This window comes from Nannospalax galili, unplaced genomic scaffold (assembly GCF_000622305.1).
Source record: "Nannospalax galili isolate Female #2095 unplaced genomic scaffold, S.galili_v1.0 scaffold578, whole genome shotgun sequence".
NCBI classification, from domain to species: domain Eukaryota; kingdom Metazoa; phylum Chordata; class Mammalia; order Rodentia; family Spalacidae; genus Nannospalax; species Nannospalax galili.
The window spans coordinates 541,042-561,109 of record NW_008342282.1 but is presented as its reverse complement, the minus strand read 5'-3'; the positions used below and the strand labels follow the sequence as shown (position 1 = coordinate 561,109).

General features: G+C 37.0%; 1 protein-coding gene across 1 annotated transcript in view; it reads right to left on the bottom strand.

Annotated features, from left to right (window-relative positions):
• Fbxl17 (F-box and leucine rich repeat protein 17) overlaps positions 1–20,068 on the bottom strand; it is a 479,631-nt gene that overhangs the window by 307,134 nt on the left and 152,429 nt on the right. The window contains 1 exon segment of the mRNA XM_029565884.1: positions 7,768–7,898. Coding sequence (XP_029421744.1) covers positions 7,768–7,898 — 131 coding nt within the window.

Sequence of the window (20,068 nt, the reverse complement as noted above, 5' to 3'; positions counted from 1 at the left end):
ATTTTTATTTTATGTGTATGCATGTATTGCCTGAATGTAGGTAAGTACACCAGTGTCATGCAATGCCAGCGGAGGACAGAAGAGGCTGTCGGATCCCCTGGAACTGGAGTTATGGACAGTTGTTAGTTGCCATGTGGGTGCTGGGATTCGAACCCGGATCTTCTGCAAGAACAGCCAGTGTTCTTCACAGCTGAGCTATCTCTCCAGTCCCCAGAAAACAATTGTTTTAAGTCTATAAATGGGCTAGGGGTATAGTTCGGTGGTAAGTGGTAAGAGTACATGCTTATTAAGGGAAAGTGTGGGTTAAATCCCCATCAAACCCTTCTTTAAAAAAAAAAAACTTTCAGACTAAACTCCTATTATGTATATTTAGTAATCTTCATATTCCTTGGAAAGCACACAAGCTGGAGCAGCGTTAGAGTTGCACATCCAGAAACACCCAGAACATAACTCAATACAACTACCTGACCAGGGCAGAGGAGATGAGTTGGTAGGTAAAATGCTTTTTGTGTAAAGATGGAAACATGAATTTGGACCCCCAGTACTGGGAGACAGAGACAGGTAGATCCCAGGGGATGATTCGCCAGGCAGTCTAACCCACCAAAACGGTGAACTCCAGATTTAGTAAGAAACCTTGTCACATAAAGTAATATGAAAGGTGACTGAGGAAGGCACCTATCATGAACCTTTGGCTCCACACAAGACTGAATAGATAGGGAAACATACTCCCTTGTACACACACAAACACACATACACACATACAAAAGCACAACTCAAAAACTGCCCTTCTAGGAATGTTTTTACAAATAACTGTGACTATGTGAGTTTATATAAAAGACAGGTCTAAAATATGTCTATGTCAAACTAAAATCACTTGCTCAGAAAGAATGCTCCCTAACCCCAAAAAAATCTTTCTAGTGAAGCATATCTCTCTGTTCTTTTTATAAAAATATGAATATCAGCCAACATAAACAGATCTACTCAGTGGATTACAAAGTAGATTAAAATGCAGTTCTACTAATGCTCTATCAAACCATCCTACCACATTGCTAGACATCAGTATCCATATCCTAGAGAAAGACTATAAACATCCCATGCAGCTGCTTCAGCAGTTAGTGTGATTACTCTTTTCCTAAGAGGTGGGACTAGCTGTGTTTCGTAGGCTCAAGTCAGCTTCTTACCTCAGCCTCTGGAGTCTCTGGTACTCCACGTGCATGTCATTATACAAATCAATAGTATACTTTTACCTACTCTTTATTTCCAAGTTTTCGTGCTTTTATAGAAGAAAACTGATCAAACTTCATAATACTCTTAAGGTGAGAAGCAACCTTCCCTCCAAATCATTTAACTTTAATAGAAGGCAAAATATTCCCAAAGTCAAATTCAACTACACTGTTGGATTTAATGGATAGGTCTGTCCCCCTTGGGCAACCTTTAAACTTCAGTCTCTATGAGAATTAAGTAATATTAGGGGATTGAAATGAAATAAAATTCTAAGTCCACTGTGACATGACATTCACTGGAAGATGGCAGATTATCCACTCAGTCCTTGAACACTTATAAATACAATATATAGCATATGTTCACAAAACAATTCTTGGAAAGAAAACACAATGGGCACTCAGCAAATATTTTATATCACCAACACCTGCTCAAATCCTCTCTGAACTTTATTTCTAAATATCACCGCTTTTCATTGAATCAAAGGAAATTTGAAAGAAGAAACAGAATAAACATCCAGAGAAGATCAAGGGAGTTGGAAAAATCTTTATAAAAAGTCTCATTGAGCACTAAGAGTCAGGGTGCCATCAATCTCACTCAGAGGGGTGGTGGAGAGATCTGCCGCCCACTTTAACCTGAGTAAACTCAAAACAATACAAAGAGCTTTTCTTTCTGCAGGAAAATAAAACACAATAGTATTGGGACTTTTCTTAAGGTTAAAAGCAAAGGAATCACATATCAGATTCTAAGCACTGCCTACAAATTCACTTTAAAACAAACAACAGTAATGACTGAGGATATAGCTCAGTGGTAGAGCACATGTCCAGCATGCACAAGGAACTGGGGTTGATCCCAGCACCAAACTAAATACACAAATAAAAAATAAATAAATAACCCACCCACCCAGAGCTTTGAAGTTGGAAGGCATTTCATGAACTAGTTCATGTCTTCTTAAAATTCAATAAAATCTTTGACAGCAGTCTTGCTTACTTTCTGTACTGGAAATCTATTAATAAAAATAGATTGGAGGGTCTGGAAAGATAGCTCAGCGGTTAAGAACGCTGGTTGTTCTTGCAGAAAACCTGGGTTCGAATCCCAGCACCCACATGGCAGCTAACAACTGTCCGTAACTCCAGTTCGAGGAGATTTGATGGCCTCTTCTGTCCTCTGCGGGCACTGCACAACACAGTGCACTTACCTACATGCAGGCAACACACTCATACACATAAAATAAAAATAATAAATAAAACATTTTTAAAAATTAGATTGGGGGGGACTGAAGAAACTGGTCAGTAGATAAGAGCACTGGCTGCTCTTGGAGAGGACCTGGGTTTGGTTTCCGGTACCCACATGGTGGCTAACAACTATCTGTAACTCTAGTTTCAGGGGATTTGGAAGTCCTCTTCTGACCTCCACAGGCATTGGACAACATGAGTACACTTACAAACATGCAAGCAACACACACACATAAAAATAAAAATAAATAAATCAAAAACACTTTTAAATAGATGGTTTAACTTATTATAGCTGAAGTCTGTCTCCCTCTGTCACTACCACCTGTTGCTCAAAGTTCTGATGCCTTAAATAACAAGAACAACATGAAAGAACTAATCTAGGTGGATCAATTAACTCTCTATTATCTCTCATTGTTTTTATCAGACTAAATTTTAAAAGAACTATTTAACACATGAAATACATAAAAAATCTCTATATTCTATTTTTAGAATTTATTTTTAAAATTAATGTGTATGTGTCTGTGTCTGTGTGAAGGTATACATGTGTAAGCACCAGAAAGAGGCCAGAAGAGGGCATCGGATCCCCTGGAGGTGGAGTTACAGGTGGTTTCGAGACATATAACACAGGTGCTAGGAACCAAACTTGGATCTTCTAGAAGAGTAAAAAGTGCTCTTAGCCACGTACCCTCCCTCTAAGCTCTTACATTTTATGCTTTAATGAAGAATTCAATTTTTGGGCTGTGTAGGAGACTGATAAAAGCACAGATCATGCCTGGTAAGAGGAAGAAAGAACTGGTCAGCAGCCCTAGACAACAGCCCATTCTTCATCCTGAAGGGATGGCTGAAAAAAGGAAAGGTAGATTGGATCCGAAACTTTTACAAGACAAGACATGAATTCATACTTTTATATGAACTATTTTAAAGTGTTAATGTTTAATTGAGTATTTTTAAATGCTGTTATGTATTATCATTTAATTGAGTATTTTTTAAATGCTGTATGTGCTATACAAAATAGTTTTGTGAACGGGACACAAATGTGACCTACAATTTTGCAGCTTCTAATGTTCTAATTTAAAAATCAAAATATCTAGTTACCATGCTAAATTTCACCACATATAAAGGAAAATACTGCAATGTAAATCTTACTGTGTACCTGAAAAAAACAAGCCATAAGAGTTTTAAGAATTTGAAACCTCCACAATTTAGAGTGTATGCTTGGAACACTGCCTTTACGGAAGGAGAAGCTTAACTTCAGCAACCACTGCTGAGGCCTGAATATGACTGAGGGTGTCCTCCACATTAGCGGCTGAGTTCTCAGTCCGGCAGTGCTGAGGCAGGGAAACCTTTAAGAGGTGGGACCTCCTAAAGACTGTGGACGGAATCGTGAAAACTTGGTTAGTCCTTGCAGAAGCGAATTAATATAAAAGAGCAAGCCTAACCACTGAATCTTTTGCTGGCTTCCTGTCCCACCATGTAATCCCATTTGTAGGCTCCTGCCATTATTAAACCCTTCTAAGAACCTCATAAAGGGTCAAACACATGAGCCATTTTACCTCAGACTTTTCAGCCTCCAAAATTATGAAGTAAATAAACCTCTTTTCATTATATACTACCCAACTTAGGGTATTCTTTAATCACAATGGAAAATCCTGGCTTTTCCTATGCTTTGTAACACTAGCTAGTGGATGTGAGAAAATCTTTCATTTCACTTGTATTTATTACTACAAGGTTCATGTTCATAAAAAGCATCATGAACTGCCAACGAAAGGATCATTTGTTAATGGAGACACAGATCATAGGAACTGAACTAACATGTTTTTAGGGCCAACATTGAAAAGAGATAAATTACATTTTGAAAATAAATTTAGAAAATTAAAATAATATTCACAGAAATCTATTTAAATGATGCCAATTTCTTGTAATTCTTATTGGTTAAAAAAGAAGCCATTATAAATCATACTTCTATGAAGATATTCAAAATCATTCAAATTTTACATATCAGCATTTTATATCTTTAACATGCTGCTTTCGGGTCTGTGTCAACCATACAAAAACACTAAAAACCAAATTGGATGTAAAATAACAAGTGATTTGCATCAAATACAGATAAACAGTTCAATAAACTTAAGAGTCAGACAGTGGAGGAGACGTAATAACCAACTGTTTAATTTAAATCACTGATAGAATAACAGTGTTCTCTTTTCATAAAACACTTGGATTTGTTTTCAAAAGCAATGGTAAATGTCAAATGCCTACTAGACCATCCCTCCGAACACAAGCAAATACCATGCTGTGCAATCCTTTCACTGCAAAACAAAGATAGAGAACAGCATGTCTTAGTCACAACACATCAGTTTTGTATCTACAGAATGCTAACCTATTGGAGCTGGGAGTATAGCTCAGTAGAACATTTATCTAGCATATGTGGAGCCCTGAATTTGATTCCTAGCACCAAGAAAACACACACACACACACACACACCAAAAAAAAAAAAAACCCAGATACTAACATAACCAAGTCTTTAAATGCTATACAGTTTAAAATTTTTAGCTTCCAAAAAAGTTCACAGACACGAACTTTTAAAATGTAGGACAGGGGTTGGGGATTTAGCTCAGTGGTAGAGTGCTTGCCTAGCAAGTACAAGGCCCTGGGTTCGGTCCTCAACTCTGGGGGAAAAAAAAAAAAAAAAAAGACAAAATAAAATGAAAGAGAGTCGGTTGTGGTGGTGCAGGCCTTTAGTCCCCAGCACTCGGGCAGCAGAGGAAGGCGAATCTCTGTGAGTACCAGGTCAGCCTGGTCTACATAGCAAGTTGCAGGCCAGCTAGGGTTACAGGGAGACCCTGTCTCAGAAAGACCAAAAACAAACAAACAAATAAATAATAAATAAATAAATAAAATGTAGGAGAAATCTTATGTAAAAAGAACTGAGATTATCAAAGTTAAAATTAGCAACACTAAAGAAATTACCTTGTAATATTAATAGGGCTTTTCATAAGTGAACTCATAAAATAATATCTAACGGTTCTATAACAAAGAAAATAATGAACTCCTATTTTTTAAAAAGTCTAAGAATTTTAATTTACGTAGTGTATGAATTCCATCTATGATATGAAAAACTGACTCATGATCCATTAACAATTTGTTTGTACTCACCCAATTTTCACTACACCAATGATGAAAAAAATAAAAAAGCCCCCAAAAGTCAAATGATCTAAATTTAACAGGAATAATTTGACCTTCCCTTGAACAAAAGACGTTGAAAGACTTAAATGAGAATACATGTAAAATGCCTATCAATTACCTGGGTTACAGAGGTTACATTCATCCTCTCTATCCTTACCAAGCTCATTATTATCATTAAGTCTTATGTTACCTAAAGAGAAAGACCTTAGAAGAGCAGGATCTTAGTGCCCCATATTCTGAGACACAGTACCAAGTATTTAGCATTGCCTCCTGATTTACTAAAGGATAATAATAATGAACAAATGTAAAACAGAAGCTAATTGATAGGCTAAATGCATTAGTGCCTCCCAGTGCCCTCCATATGAAAGGTGACTAACCCATCTCAGCTAAGAGCTGAAATTATAATTAAGTCTGATGGGAAGTCCTAGATTTATACCAATATAATTACAAATATTACTTAGCTTAGTAATACAGTATGGCAAGAACAATGAGATGAGTAATTTAGATGATATTGCAAAGTGGGTTTTAATGTCTGAAACTTCTATTAGAGTACACAGGATGAGTGCAAGTAGTGTAATTAAAACTAAAAGAGTCTGATCTCTATAACTCTACTGCTCATCTCATTAAAATGCATGTTTTCTCAATTAATCCGAACTTTTCCATTAAAAACATAAAAATACACTTTCATTCCTTGCAAATAAATCTCCATGGTACTTATATTTAGAATCAAACACTAAATAACCATTACAGATAAGTAATAAAAAAAAGTGATAGGATGCACAAAGTTTGAGTACATGAAGTCTAACAAAGAACAGGAAAAGCAAAGCCCACTGTTTCAGCTATAAAGAGCTAGAAGGTTTGAAATCACCAAACATACTTGTTTAAATGATGCAGACCTATGCAAAGTGTTCAGTTAAGAGATAATCCATATATCATACACAGACAGCAGCTTATTTACCAATTACAGTATTCTCTGATTACTAACTCATCAACACAGGTCAGACATATAGAAAATTGGAATATAATCCCTTTGTTGCAAGAAGACTGCTTTCACTTTTAATTTGATGCATCACTAAGAAATTCATCTAAATATTAAGATAATGTGAAGCAGATATAACCAAAGGATGTTTACGTACTTTATTTTATTATTTTCTATGAAAAGCTATTAAAGAGTATGTTAAGTTCTCGGTGCTGAATAGCTTTGTCAACTTTACAAACCTGGTGAAAGGGAACCTCAAATGAGGAAGTGTCTCTATTGAATTGGCCTGTGCCCGTGTCTGTAGGGCATTTTCTTGATTGCTGAGTGATGAGGGAGGGTCCAGACAACTGTGAGCAGTGCCACCCCTACTTTCAAAAACTTTCCTTTATCTCCTTCTTCCTCAATAAAATACTTCAGCAGAAATGGGTTTCATTATAAGAAAAGATGTCCCCATTTTACATTATGTATTTAACTGTTAATCACATGTCTTCATTTTAAAAAAAAACAATGTACATTTATACAGAAAAGAAAATGTTATCAAGAAGGGGTCTACTGGCTGGAGTGATGGCTCAAAGGACTCAGGTTTGGATGGTGGCTAACAATCACCCAAAACTCCAGTTCCTAGGGATCCAACTCCCTCTTCTGGCCTCCATGGGCACTCCACTCACATGGCACACAAACACAGATGAGGTAAAATATTTTCACATTAAATAAAAATTTTTAAATTAATAATGTAATTTACAGAAAAAAAATTAAAGAGGTCCAAATGTGTAATGTTTGAAATAGTTCTTCAGAATCCTTGATAAGGTAAACAATAAAATCAACCACAAATTTTGCAAAAACATTTTTAAAAAGACAGACAATATATGCTTCAGGGGTAACAAAGAACAAATTTAACAGACTACTACTGTTATAACTGTTAAGCAAACACTGGTATTAAATAAAGCACATGAAATCCTATAGCAGTTGCAAGCAAGGGGTGTACCTAAAGTGCATATCTAGAAGTTTTTCAAAACTTCAGCATAGCAATTTCAAAACACACAACTGCATTCAATTTTACTTAATGTTGACATGCCTTATCATAGTGCTAATCAGTATTTGCTATGTGCTTTCCCCTGGAATAGTGTTTCTAAGATGTTTGATCATTACCTGTCATTTATGATCCAGTTCAGACACAGATTCAGAGAGCTAAGATTTTTGCACCTCTTGACAATTTCCATCACAGTTTCATTGTCCAGTTCAGTGATATGACGCAGGTCCAAACTGGAAAGGTTTCTTAGCTAATGAGATAAATAAAATGAAAGATAAAAAAGAAAAGTGCTGCGTTACTTCTCAAAAATTATACTGTAGCTTTTTTGTTTTTGTTTCTAAAAATTTGTTTTATTATTTTAAGACAGTACCACTGAGATATTTAGTGCACATGATGGCCTAAAATCTTTTTTTTTTTTTTTGGTCTTTTTGAGACAGGGTCTCCTTGTAGCCCCAGCTGTCCTGGAACTCATTATGTAGACTAGGCTGGCCTTGAACTCACAAAGATCCACCTGCCTCTGCCTCCCAAGTGCTGGGATTAAAGGCATGCGCCTTTAATAAATATATCATACCGTACATATGAAATTTAATGTGAGTGTGGAATATATGAATGAACATAAACATTAAAACAGAGTTTATTGAGGTATCATTAAAATGAAGTATTAGTAACATGCTGTGTAATGGTTGGAAAACTGTTAGATGTCACAGAAAGTACAGAGTTCAATTTCAGATTTTTATTTCATAATTATTACTTTTGTGTATTTTTTCTTTTAAACTATGAAATGTAAGTAGTTAATTCAGAGATACTTTGGTGCCAGTCTATGAATGTCCTCCAAATTGTACGAGTACAAGCCTGTTTTACCATGAAACAGTATAAAACATTTAAGAAGTCAAATTTTGCCTCCCAAGTGCTGGGATTAAAGGCATGCGCCACCACGCCCGGCTTAAAATCTTTTAATTAAATATATCATACCGTACATATGAAATTTAATGTGAGTGTGGAATATATGAATGAACATAAACATTAAAACAGAGTTTATTGAGGTATCATTAAAATGAAGTATTAGTAACATGCTGTGTAATGGTTGGAAAACTGTTAGATGTCACAGAAAGTACAGAGTTCAATTTCAGATTTTTATTTCATAATTATTACTTTTGTGTATTTTTTCTTTTAAACTATGAAATGTAAGTAGTTAATTCAGAGATACTTTGGTGCCAGTCTATGAATGTCCTCCAAATTGTACTAGTACAAGCCTGTTTTACCATGAAACAGTATAAAACACTTAAGAAGTCAAATTTTTCTCTAGGTACCATCTGCTCTACTTTTCTATCATCTTTTTTTTCTTTAGGTTTCCTGTTTTCCCATCATATTTAGTCTCCAAAAGCAAATTAATACAATTTATATAAAAGTGCAGGATGTTAATTACCCTCTTCAACTAAGATACATTTCCAAATAAGTTATTTTTGCTTAGTAACAAAGAATCTGGAGGCCAAACAACACATTACTATCTTGAAAATATATCTATACCTTAATATGCTACCATAAAAGGCAAAAGTCAATTCACAGATGTGATTAAATGATTGATCTTGATGTGGAGAGATCATTCTAGATTATTCAAGTGGCACCAATTTAATCAGTGAATACCTTTTAAGTGGAGAATCTTATCCAGCTAATCAGAGTTGTGTCAGAAGCTACAGCAGATGTCTGAATCATGAAAGACATTTAACCTCTTCCAAAAACAGTGGATACAGACAAAGGGGGCCAGGAGACAAGAACTGTGAGGAACTCAAGAAAAGTAACAGTTCTCCTCTGTGACAGCCTATAATGAAATAAGGATGGAGCTGAAGAGATGGCTCAGAGGTTAAGAGCATTGACTGTTCTTGCAGAGGACCCAAGTTTGATTCCCAGCACCCACATGGCAGTTAACAACCATCCTTAACTCCAGTTCCAGGGGAATTCAATGCCCTCTTCTGACCCCCACAGGCATTGTACAACATAGGTATACTCAAATACATGTAGGCAAAACACTCATGCAATAAAGTAAATATACATAAATTTTTTAAAAAACTAAGGATGAAAACCTACAACCCTGAAGGACTTAATTTAGTCCAATACCTGAAGGAGTAAGAAAGCAGATTTTTCCCCTTAAGCATTCACAAAGGAACACAATCCAGCCAACACCTCAACTTTATCCTGGCCAGATCTGTATCGGGAAGATCACTAATTTCTACAACAGTAGGTTAATAAATTCATGGAGCTCTGAGCCAAGTGTACGGAACTCTGTTACAGCAGCAGTTAGAAACTAGGACACAGGATTTCCAGCAATTTTAGGGAGCTCTCTGAGGATTATTTTGTCTTTTGTAGGCCACTATCAATCCTATCTTAGGGCAGGTTATCCCTGTAGGAAGCAGATTTCCAAATGTGACCCAACTGCCAAAGGCCTCAGAGCAGCCAAGTCCCATCTGAATCAGTTCAGCTTAAATCCCCAAAGAAAGACAGACCCTTAAATTCATGGTAATAAACAGGCTGGGCAACTGCCAAGTAATTCAAATGTGACCTGTGTGATGGGACATAAATCTTACATTCAATTTCATTTCAACTCATTTATATTTTGTTTTTACATCTGTGTGCAGTTAGTGGCTACAGGATTGGCCACAGTTTCTCTAAAGAATGAATGGTCAAAGAGGAGTTGGAGGTGAGTCAGTCAGGCAGCTCTTGAACCCCCTTTGCATCACAGATCACAATGGGAAAAGCTACACAGCAAGTTGAGACAGCCATGGCTCCTGCTTTCTGAAGTGTACTGCACAACTGTGGAGGAAAAGGAAGCATGAAATACACACAAAAAAAAAATCGAAATTTGGACAAATTCTAGAGACAGTGTGTTTCTGTAATGGCTTCTTCTAAGGGCTGAATTATGAGCTTCTATATGAGAGAAACTCTTAGCAAACCCTCTCTGCAACAGGCCTATAAGGTTAGATGTTCAAAGAAGTCACATCCAGTATAGCACCAGACTCAGGAAAACCAAAGTTCCAGAATGAAGCCAAGACCAAAAAAGAAGAAATGAGTTTGACCAAGTTCCTACCCAAGTCACCAGGGGCTAAGGGCTTTACAACATGAATGCTAGCTAGAGACCAGAGTACACGCGAAGAGAATAGACTCCCACTTGTTAAAACAAAACTTCTGGGCTATCTCAACAGCACCAGGCAGCTGACCCATCAGAATGTCATCTAACACTTTCAATGTCCCCTTATTAGAAGGACTCCTCATTCTTATGATAACATGCCAGGCAGCGAGCCCAAAGGGGAACTGTTTCACCTCCAAAGTTCTAACCTCTTAACCCTTGTTCCTTACCTCTCTGCTGCTAACTGTTGGTATCAAACAAAACAAAAAAATTTTTCAAGCAGCTGTAGGAACTCAAAGAAAGGGGAAAATCTATGTAAAATACAATATAAACAAGACACATTTCTATAGTATATAAGTACACTGAAAATTCAATAAATTTCATTTAATGGATCAAAAGAGTCACCCTCACATTCCTGCAATGTTTGTATCTCTCCCAACACCTGACATCCCTCCCTGTGGTGAATGGAAATTAAAGTAGCTCACATTAATAGGCTAGGAGCAAATTGGAAGGCTTTGGTAAAGTGCCAAAGCCTTTTATGACAAGGATATGGAAAGAAATGGCAGCTTAATAGAAGGGGAAGAAGGTTAAAAGTCCCTGTGTCTTGGTAGGTAGATTCATTGTTATTTTTCAAGGTAGGCTGCAGAGTAATGTGCTAAAGAAGACATGGGCACCAACAGGGACCCTGCCCCATCTGCCAACACTTTGAAACAAACAGCTGTAGTAAGCAGAATTCTAACCCCAATGATCCATGCCAAGCAAATTCCCCTCCTCTCAAGTGTGGGCAAAAACTAATAGGATGAGATTCTCCCTATAAAGAAAAGTAAAAGGATTTTGCACCTATTGATCAAGATTTCCCTGATCAACTGACACTGAGTGAATCTGAAGGGAGAGTATCCTGGGCAGGTCAGACCTGCTTATGTGAGCTTTCACTAGGATTTTTGATGTCAGAGAGAAACTTCTGTTAGCCTTAAGGATCAATGGTGATGTTGTCAGGACTGTGAGAGTTCCCAAGAGACCAAGACCAGCTCCTGGCTAATGGCCAGCAGGAAAATAGGGACCTATGTCCTATAACCATACAAAGTTGAATCCTTCCAACAACTACATTTAATTGAACCTAAGTTCTATAAAGAAGTTCAGTTCCTGCCAAGATCCAGAAAGTCTTGTGGGAAGCTAGATAAAAGATGTGGCTAGATTTTGCCAAGACTTCAGATCCATGGAAATAGTGACGTTCCATGTGTTCTTTCAAGCCTAAAGTTGTGGCAATTTATTACACACCAACAGGAGAATAGTGCATATGTGCTACAGGTAGAAACTGTATCTTTGCAGACAAGCACATAAAAAGAGTATTTTTAATTTCACTGAAAAATGTACTTTAAAATGGTTAAAACAGGAAATTCTTTCAAATATATTTTGTCAAAATAAAAAATCATTTCCCCAATTAGAATATGCTGAGCACACACAATAAAATTGCTGCAAGAAAAAAAGAAAGAAAATTTAGAGCTGTCCATGCTAGCTTATATAAAGAAAACGGAGAATCAAAGAGACTTAACTAATTAAAGGTGCAGATTATACGGAGAAAGATGTTAGCGAATCCAAATTATGTTATAGACTTGTGGAAATCCAAAGACTCCTATCAAACTAATGAACAGCATGGAAAGCAATTCCAGAGATTAGCTACATGTGACAAAATTGAGAAACCCTCATCCAGGTCCACTTAGGGCAAAGGGAGTCAGATGATGGCACTGGGCCATCTGTGAATGTCACTGCCCAGTACCCATGGCATCTAGTGGACCATTACTCAGTCTTCTAAAGGAGCACATGTATATACATGAGCAAGCAGGTGTACTTGGCTTTCACAAATCAGGGCTTTATAAGGCAGTACTAGAGAATTTTAATGAAAGCTCACTTTTTCATGAGCTGGCCGTCACAGATTGTATCCACATAACCTTCTTGATGACCAGCAGCTGCAGTAAGCTAACTCCCAGTTCAACATCATCACAAGACACAGACCCAACACCCCTACAGAATGGGGCATTTTTATTCAAAACTCCACAAACAACACTGCCAAACTCAACACATTCATTCCCTTGCTAGGGAATATCAAAACAGTGCCTTCCAGTGTTTCATAAAAAGCTATCTTTCATAGTCTGAAACAGATAATTACATCCAGGAAACTGACATTTTAATTAAACTTGCTTTCCTTATAATTCACTGGTAATCTTGAGTTATACAAATCACAAAGGATTTGAATAAGCAAAGCCTTACAGATTTTCTGAATGCCTCACTTCAATTTTCAAATATGTAGTAAGGTATTTTAAAAGAAACCTAAGTCAGAATGCAGAATGTAAGTATATATGTATGCCATTCACATAAAAGACTAAAATTAGTCAATGATTGGTATAGCCATGTCTGCATTTAAGTATAAAATGAGACACTCAGATGTTATCTAGGAAACATAAACTTGGAGGATAATGAAAATGTCTCAGATGGCTTCAAAGTTTTCTTAAGACCTCAGAGAAGATAGAAGGATAGGAAAGAAGGAAAGGAGAAGGGGATAGAGATGAGGGGAGGGTGGGAAGGAGAAAGCCAGAAAATTGTGAAGGTGAAGTCAGGAGGATCAAGACACAAATCGACAGGAAGAATAGAGAGGGACGGAGGGAGGGAGGGATAGAGGAGGAGAGACAGAGGGACAGAGAGAGGTGGAGGGAGGAAAAATAAGAAAGAATAAAAGAAAGAAAGAAGCCTGTCTACACTGTACATATTGACTATAGTGGATGAAACAAGAAGACTCACTGCTTTGCAAAGGCAAATGGATGCCCCACTGTTTTAGGCTAACAATGATAATTTATGTAATGCCAGTTGGAGGTGATAATGTTTTAAAAGAATAAAAAATTCTCTATGGATACGTATGCTTAAATAACAATTTGTACTTAAATTACTTCTAGCAGCCCTGCCAATATTAGATTTATTAGAAGTAGGTTCTAAGCAATCAGTTACAATCCTTGGGAAATGAAGCCAAGGTTAAGACAGGCTGCCTTGCTAATGGCAGGGCTACTGGGGCTTCACAGAAGTACCACACACACACTGCTAGACTCACAACAAGCTGGTAAGATGGAGAAGCCTTCATAGGCATGGGAAGGCAGAGCGCTAGAGGAGGGAAGCTTGTGAAAACTGGGACAATCTTTTACTAAGCACAAGGAGAGAGACTCACAGAGAACAGGAAGGGGGTGAATCACAGACCCTGCAGAGTAAAACTACAAAATAAGAAACTTTGATTAGGGAATGGAAAGGGACAGAGAGAATGTCTATGTGAAAGCACAGGAAGACTTTCATACTCTGACAACGTCTGACAGCTGCACTAGAGAAGTTGGATGGGCAAGAGAATAACAAGAGTGTCCCTTTTAAGTGCTTTGGTTAAAGATGGCACTGCTATAAATGATAATGAAAAGATAAGCCACACTTATCACATTAGACAGAGCCTTCCAACTACATCATGGAACTGGGAGCATCAGAGTGCAACTGGAAAACTTTTAAATAGCCTTAAAGTATGACAGAAGCAATAAAACCATTAATGCAAAACTATGAAAACAAGACTTCTAGGGTTTTAGAAACCAGGGCCAATCCAGAGCTCAGGCACATTCTCTGTATGCTCCTTTCCAACTACTTTCTCAATTACAGTGGACTTCTAACTCTTGGCATTATTTTTCAATCCAAAGTCAGTAGGGTTCTGCCATTCTCCTACCACATCTGAAATCTGTATACTTTATTCAATACTCTGGTTTGCTTTCTAGGATACTTTTGGGCCATTCTTCTCTTCAGAGATATCCCTTTGACTTCTTTTCTTTAAAAATTATTTATTTTTAGTTTGTGTGTATTAGTGCTTTGCCTCATATATGTAGGTGTATCATGTACATGCAATACCCAGGGAAGCCAGAAGAGGGTGTCAGATCCCCGGGGACCAGAGTTATAGACAGTTGTTGGTTGCCATATGCATGCTGAGAACCTAAACTGGATCTTCTGTAGAAGCGGCCAGTTCTCAATCACAACCATCTCTCCAGCTTCCCCTTTTAACTCCTTCCTATCACAATATGGGCCAAATTAATCCTCCTTAAGTCATTCTATTCAGATCTCCCATCACACCCAAAGCCTTCAGGAATGAAAAACATTTCTGCAGTCAAAAAGAAATTCCTATCAAGTCCCTTTACTTTCTATCCCTACCATTCCCAGAAATGGAATAAGCTAGTTTAAATCTCATCCTCCAAAATTTGAGTTATTCCCTCTGTGCCTAGTGAACTATGGTCATTACGTTAAGCTGGTCTTCACTCATTTTACTCTGATAAACTGAAAATGTCTCTTCTTTCTCTTCCATTTATTCAACTAGTTGGTTCAAGTCTCATCTCTATAAATTCTTACTGGCTTTTTTAGAGAGAAGAAAAAAATTATTCCCTTAAAATATATTTGCCTTAGCTCAGATTATAAAATAGGGAATTCCCAGTATACCTATGTCTTTTAAGTGGGAATCAACTGGTTGACCTTTTCTCTCCTAAAACTACACCCATGCCCCTGGACTACTCCATCTCCTTCACTTTCCCTTCCCCATTACCGTTTTCCTTCCCCACAGCCCTGGTGCATGCAGGACCAACTCATCACAAACATCTGAAATCTAATCTCAGTATCTGAACTGTCAAAACCTTGGTCTCTGCTTCAGTAACTTTGGTGGTTTTTCATTCATTCATTAACACTGTTTAAATGTTTCCTGTGCATCTGGCCTGAACCTTGGCTATACATTAGAATCATGAGGGAAACTTTTAAAACATTCAGATTATAGCAGGCCTCTTCTTAGCTGTTCACATTTTTTTAAGGTTTCTGTGGATCCCAATGTGACTGGTAATAACTTCCCTCATAGACAGAGTGACTGGCATCTAAACCAGGTTACTAAGAACATAAAAACAATTAGTAAAGTTCAGCCTCTTTAATCACTCAAAAGAATATGCCAGTGATATTTTTCATGCAGCCAAAAATTATTGGCTGGGCATCTGTTATGAACAAACAGCAGTGAACAGAACGCTCAAAATCCCTTTGCACAAAGATACTGAATATTTTTAGTGGGGGAGGGCCAGTGAATAAAATAAGCAAGCAAAGATTTCTCTGTTAAGAACTGCAAAGAAGAACTATATAAGCCAAGATAGATGGAGAATAGTGATAAGGATCATGAGGAATAATTTAAAATCAGTTGTCAAGAATAATCTCATTGAAAGGTTGATATTTGAGCAAAGATTTGAAGGAGATTAAGAAACAAACAAAACCCTGCCAGTGCCTGGAGTAAGAGTAAGGACAGTACAAATGTCTTGACTTGGAAACTGGCCTAGAAGATTTTAGATCAGTAAGGACTAGTGGTGCTGTACCCACAAGAACTGAAAGGAGACCAGCAGGAGACATAGTTAAAGGGGGGAGTGTAGGAGGGGAGATGCATGATGTCACATGGAGAAGTCCAGCTTTCACTCAGTGATTTCTAAACCGCTGGAAGGATCTGAAGAAGAGTGCACCAAAATCTAACATGTTTATGGTCATTCTAGCATCTGTGTTGAATTTAGAACATGGAAGCAAGGATGAAAGCAAAACAGGTTGTATGGAGTTAGTCCAATAAAAAACTTCAGTGAAAGACTTCAGTGAAACACTTGGAGGTGGTAGACAGTGATCTGACTCTGGGTACATTTGCAAATAAAATTACTTTGTCTGTTTGTTTGTTTGTTTGTTTGTTTGTTTGTTTGTTTGTTTGTTTGTTTGTTTGTTTGTTTGTTTGTTTGTGAGTAGAATATAAAGCATGGGTGGAAAAGCCCTTTCTGAGTCCAAGGTTTTTGGTTTAAACAACTGGAAGGTACTGTTGCAACTAAGATACTTTGAGGAAAGGTGAGGGGTAGATCTGCAAAGAGTTAGGGGAACAAGTTGGGGGTGAATATGATCAAAATACATTGTATGACATTCTCAAGGAATTAACAAAACTACTGTATTTTTAAAAGATAGTTTGAGGAAGCGTAGAAAGATTTTTGAACATTCTGTCTGAATGCCTAGGCATCCAAGGAATACACTGAGCAACTTTAGAAGCCATGAGTACATAAATAGTATTTAGACTTCTAAATTTAATGTGTACGTTTATTAATTATATGTGTGTATGCATGTGTATAGATGTACAATTGGTTAGGTTAGCTTAGTATAAACATTCACATATAATTTATGAAATGGATTACATTATCATGTAGAGATATACACACAATAATAAAGCAAATATGTACACGTGATGATAAAGACTTGACTGTCAACTTGATAGTATCTGAATCAACTAAGAGACAAATCTCAGAGCAGATCTGCAAGGGAGTTTTCAGATTAGGTTAACTGAAGTGGGAAGACCCACCTTAACATCTCACAGGCTGTGGTACCCATACTGAATAAAAATGAGAAAGAGAACCGAGCACTAGCACTCACTCCTGCTTCCTGACTGTAAACACAACATGATCAGCTGCTTCAAATTCCTGCAGGGCTGCCTTCACCACTATGATGGACTGCACTCTGAAAAACATGAGCCAAAATAAACCCTCTTTCCTCAAGTTGCTTTTGTCAAGCAGTTTGTCATAGCAATCAGGAAAATAAAATAACTAAGTCCAGAGTACAGCCCAAATACTGTCCCCACCATCTGGGGCATGCAGCCTACAGGGTTACCTCCACACTTCTTTCCTTAGCCTATCAACCAATCCACAATTCAGCCTTTACAGCCAGCACACACCTTCAGAGGCCGAAACTCAGCACAGGAGACTGCTCTCTGAAGACCCACTCTTCTACAGTGTTAAACATGTTGCTTTAAAATCTGATTAAGTATCTGTTACACACACACACACACACACACACACACACACACACACAACACATACATACAAAGTTAAAAATAAGCTACTGCAGGTCAGGACCAAGTATTAGTTATGCTGTGTTATCTGTCCTTAATGTAGTACTAGACAGATCAAATGCACTTATTAAATGCTTATTACTAAGTGAATAAATTTGAAATCAAGATCGGAACTCTAGAAATTTCAAATTCCATCCTGAAAATGACTTAATTTTGTGTCATTATGAAACAATTTTGGATACTGAAAAGTTAATAAAATAAAAGAATATACACTGAAAAAAATACTTCAAGGATAATTTCTCTTATTTAAGCTTCCAGAAATCAGTTCTCCATTCTTCTAACTCTATCAAATGCAGGCTGCATAGATCTGATGTCACATGTTTTTAGAAGTCCTCTACTTAAACACAGGCTTCACTAATATGTAAACATTAAACAGTAAAAGTCAATGTTCTCATGCATGCAATTAACAGCCACTTCAGAACATGAAGCATAATGAATTCCTTATGTATTTCTTCTTAAAATGCAGAACATTAAAAAAAAAAAAACTTCTGTAAGCTGTCAGGGTTTAGATGTGTGGTGAGAATTTTGAGTACTTCACCAAAATTTTAATCACAGTCTTCTGCTGCAGAAATATGAACTTGTTAATTGGATTCCTGCTTCTTGGTGTACCAATTCAGAACGGATGTGCTGTTCCTCCTCTTTCACTCTGGCAGGCAGTACAGTCCTAATTGACTTTTTCTAGGCCTTTTCTTTTTTACAAAGTCCTTTTCTTTTCTCCATATATGATTTCTGGAGCTCAGGATGAACTACAAACAAGATGTAAAGTTGGTGGCGCTGAGCAATCCTGTCACTTTTCACACAGCAGTGACTAAAATCAGGACTTCTTTTCAATGAAAAAATAAAATGCTCTTAAGTTTGTTAAATTTAAAAAAAAAAATCTAAGTGAAAGTAAATTAAGAGTACACTGAGTCAGTGACACCAAGGAGAGAGGTGTCATCTAGTAAGATTGCTTTATAGTTCTTTATTCTTCCACAGATTCAGTAAAACAGAAAGAAAAGAAAGCAGAAGAAAAGAAAGAAAAGAAGGAGCTGGTGGACTTCTAAGCCAACCTCAGTCAGGAGCTGCACATCAATGGGTCACCAGTTTTGCAAATATATTTTAAAGAAAAATTTAAAAGCCTTATTTTCAAAAGCAGTAAAATCATTACAATGCCATTATCAAGACAAAATCTAATCATATCCAAGACAATGACTTGTGGGTTGCCTATAGCATAAAATTCAGATCATTTTATTCTCTATTTCTCAATGTGTTAAGCTGAAAACAAAGGAAAGAAATTAATGATTTTTAAATTAAAACAATATTCTGGTAAATAGTTTTACTTTTTGCCATTCCAAAAATGTTATAGGAAATGTTGTATTTACTGTCTAAAATAAAATAAAGCTCAGTGGTAGAATATAGATAGGCTTTAGCACATACAAGGTCTGGGGCTCAATCCTAACCATCACAAAAATTAAATTCATTACAGTGTCTTTTTCTTTCTTTTTGTATCATTTAGAATAAGAACCTAGAACTTCCTTCAGCTCAAAAATTTCTTAGCTTTACATCTCATTTATGGGAACCAGCCTAAATCAAAAGCTCAAAGGAAAAAGTGCCTATACTTCACTTTCAGAAAAAATCCTCCTATCCTAGGAACAAGTACTATTTCACCGGGTATATAAGACGTTCCCATCCTTTCAACCCCAAAGCTGTGCCTTGCAGAATAGTAACAGCCAGTGGAGTCATAGCTCACCTTCGGGTCTTCCAAAAACCCAAGAAGAACCCCCAATATGTGTAGGACCCTGTAAACAGGCCCCTACAACTTCACTTAACAACAGAGGCCTGGAACATACTAAGAACCAGCTAACCATGGCATTTGCAACAACTTTCTCTCCTTATAAGGTTTAGGCCATTTTATCAGAAGAAATATCCCAAAATGTATATATCATTTTTATCCCTTCCCTTGCCCAAAATCTACAAAGAAGTGACAAATCTGATATTAATCGCCTAAAATTGGATCATCATACCACAGATACTAATAAGAAAGGGATCACACAATCTAGATGTGAAAGAACACTCAGTGCCAAGTTAGAAAACAGTATTTCTTCCACAGTCTTGGGATTGTGTTTGAGTTTATTATTCATGGTTATTACCAAAGTACCACAATCACCTAGCAATGGAAAGTGAAGGAATGAACATTTTCCAAGTTTACAGCAAAAATAATAAAAACCCTGATAGATTTGCTGGGTTGGTCATTGTTTTGATTCAGAGACTTTACAACTGGATGGGATCACTGATTGGCAGTCTTACTTGGCAGTTTGCATGGTATCTTGATAATATATGGAAGCTGGTCTTCAGGGAG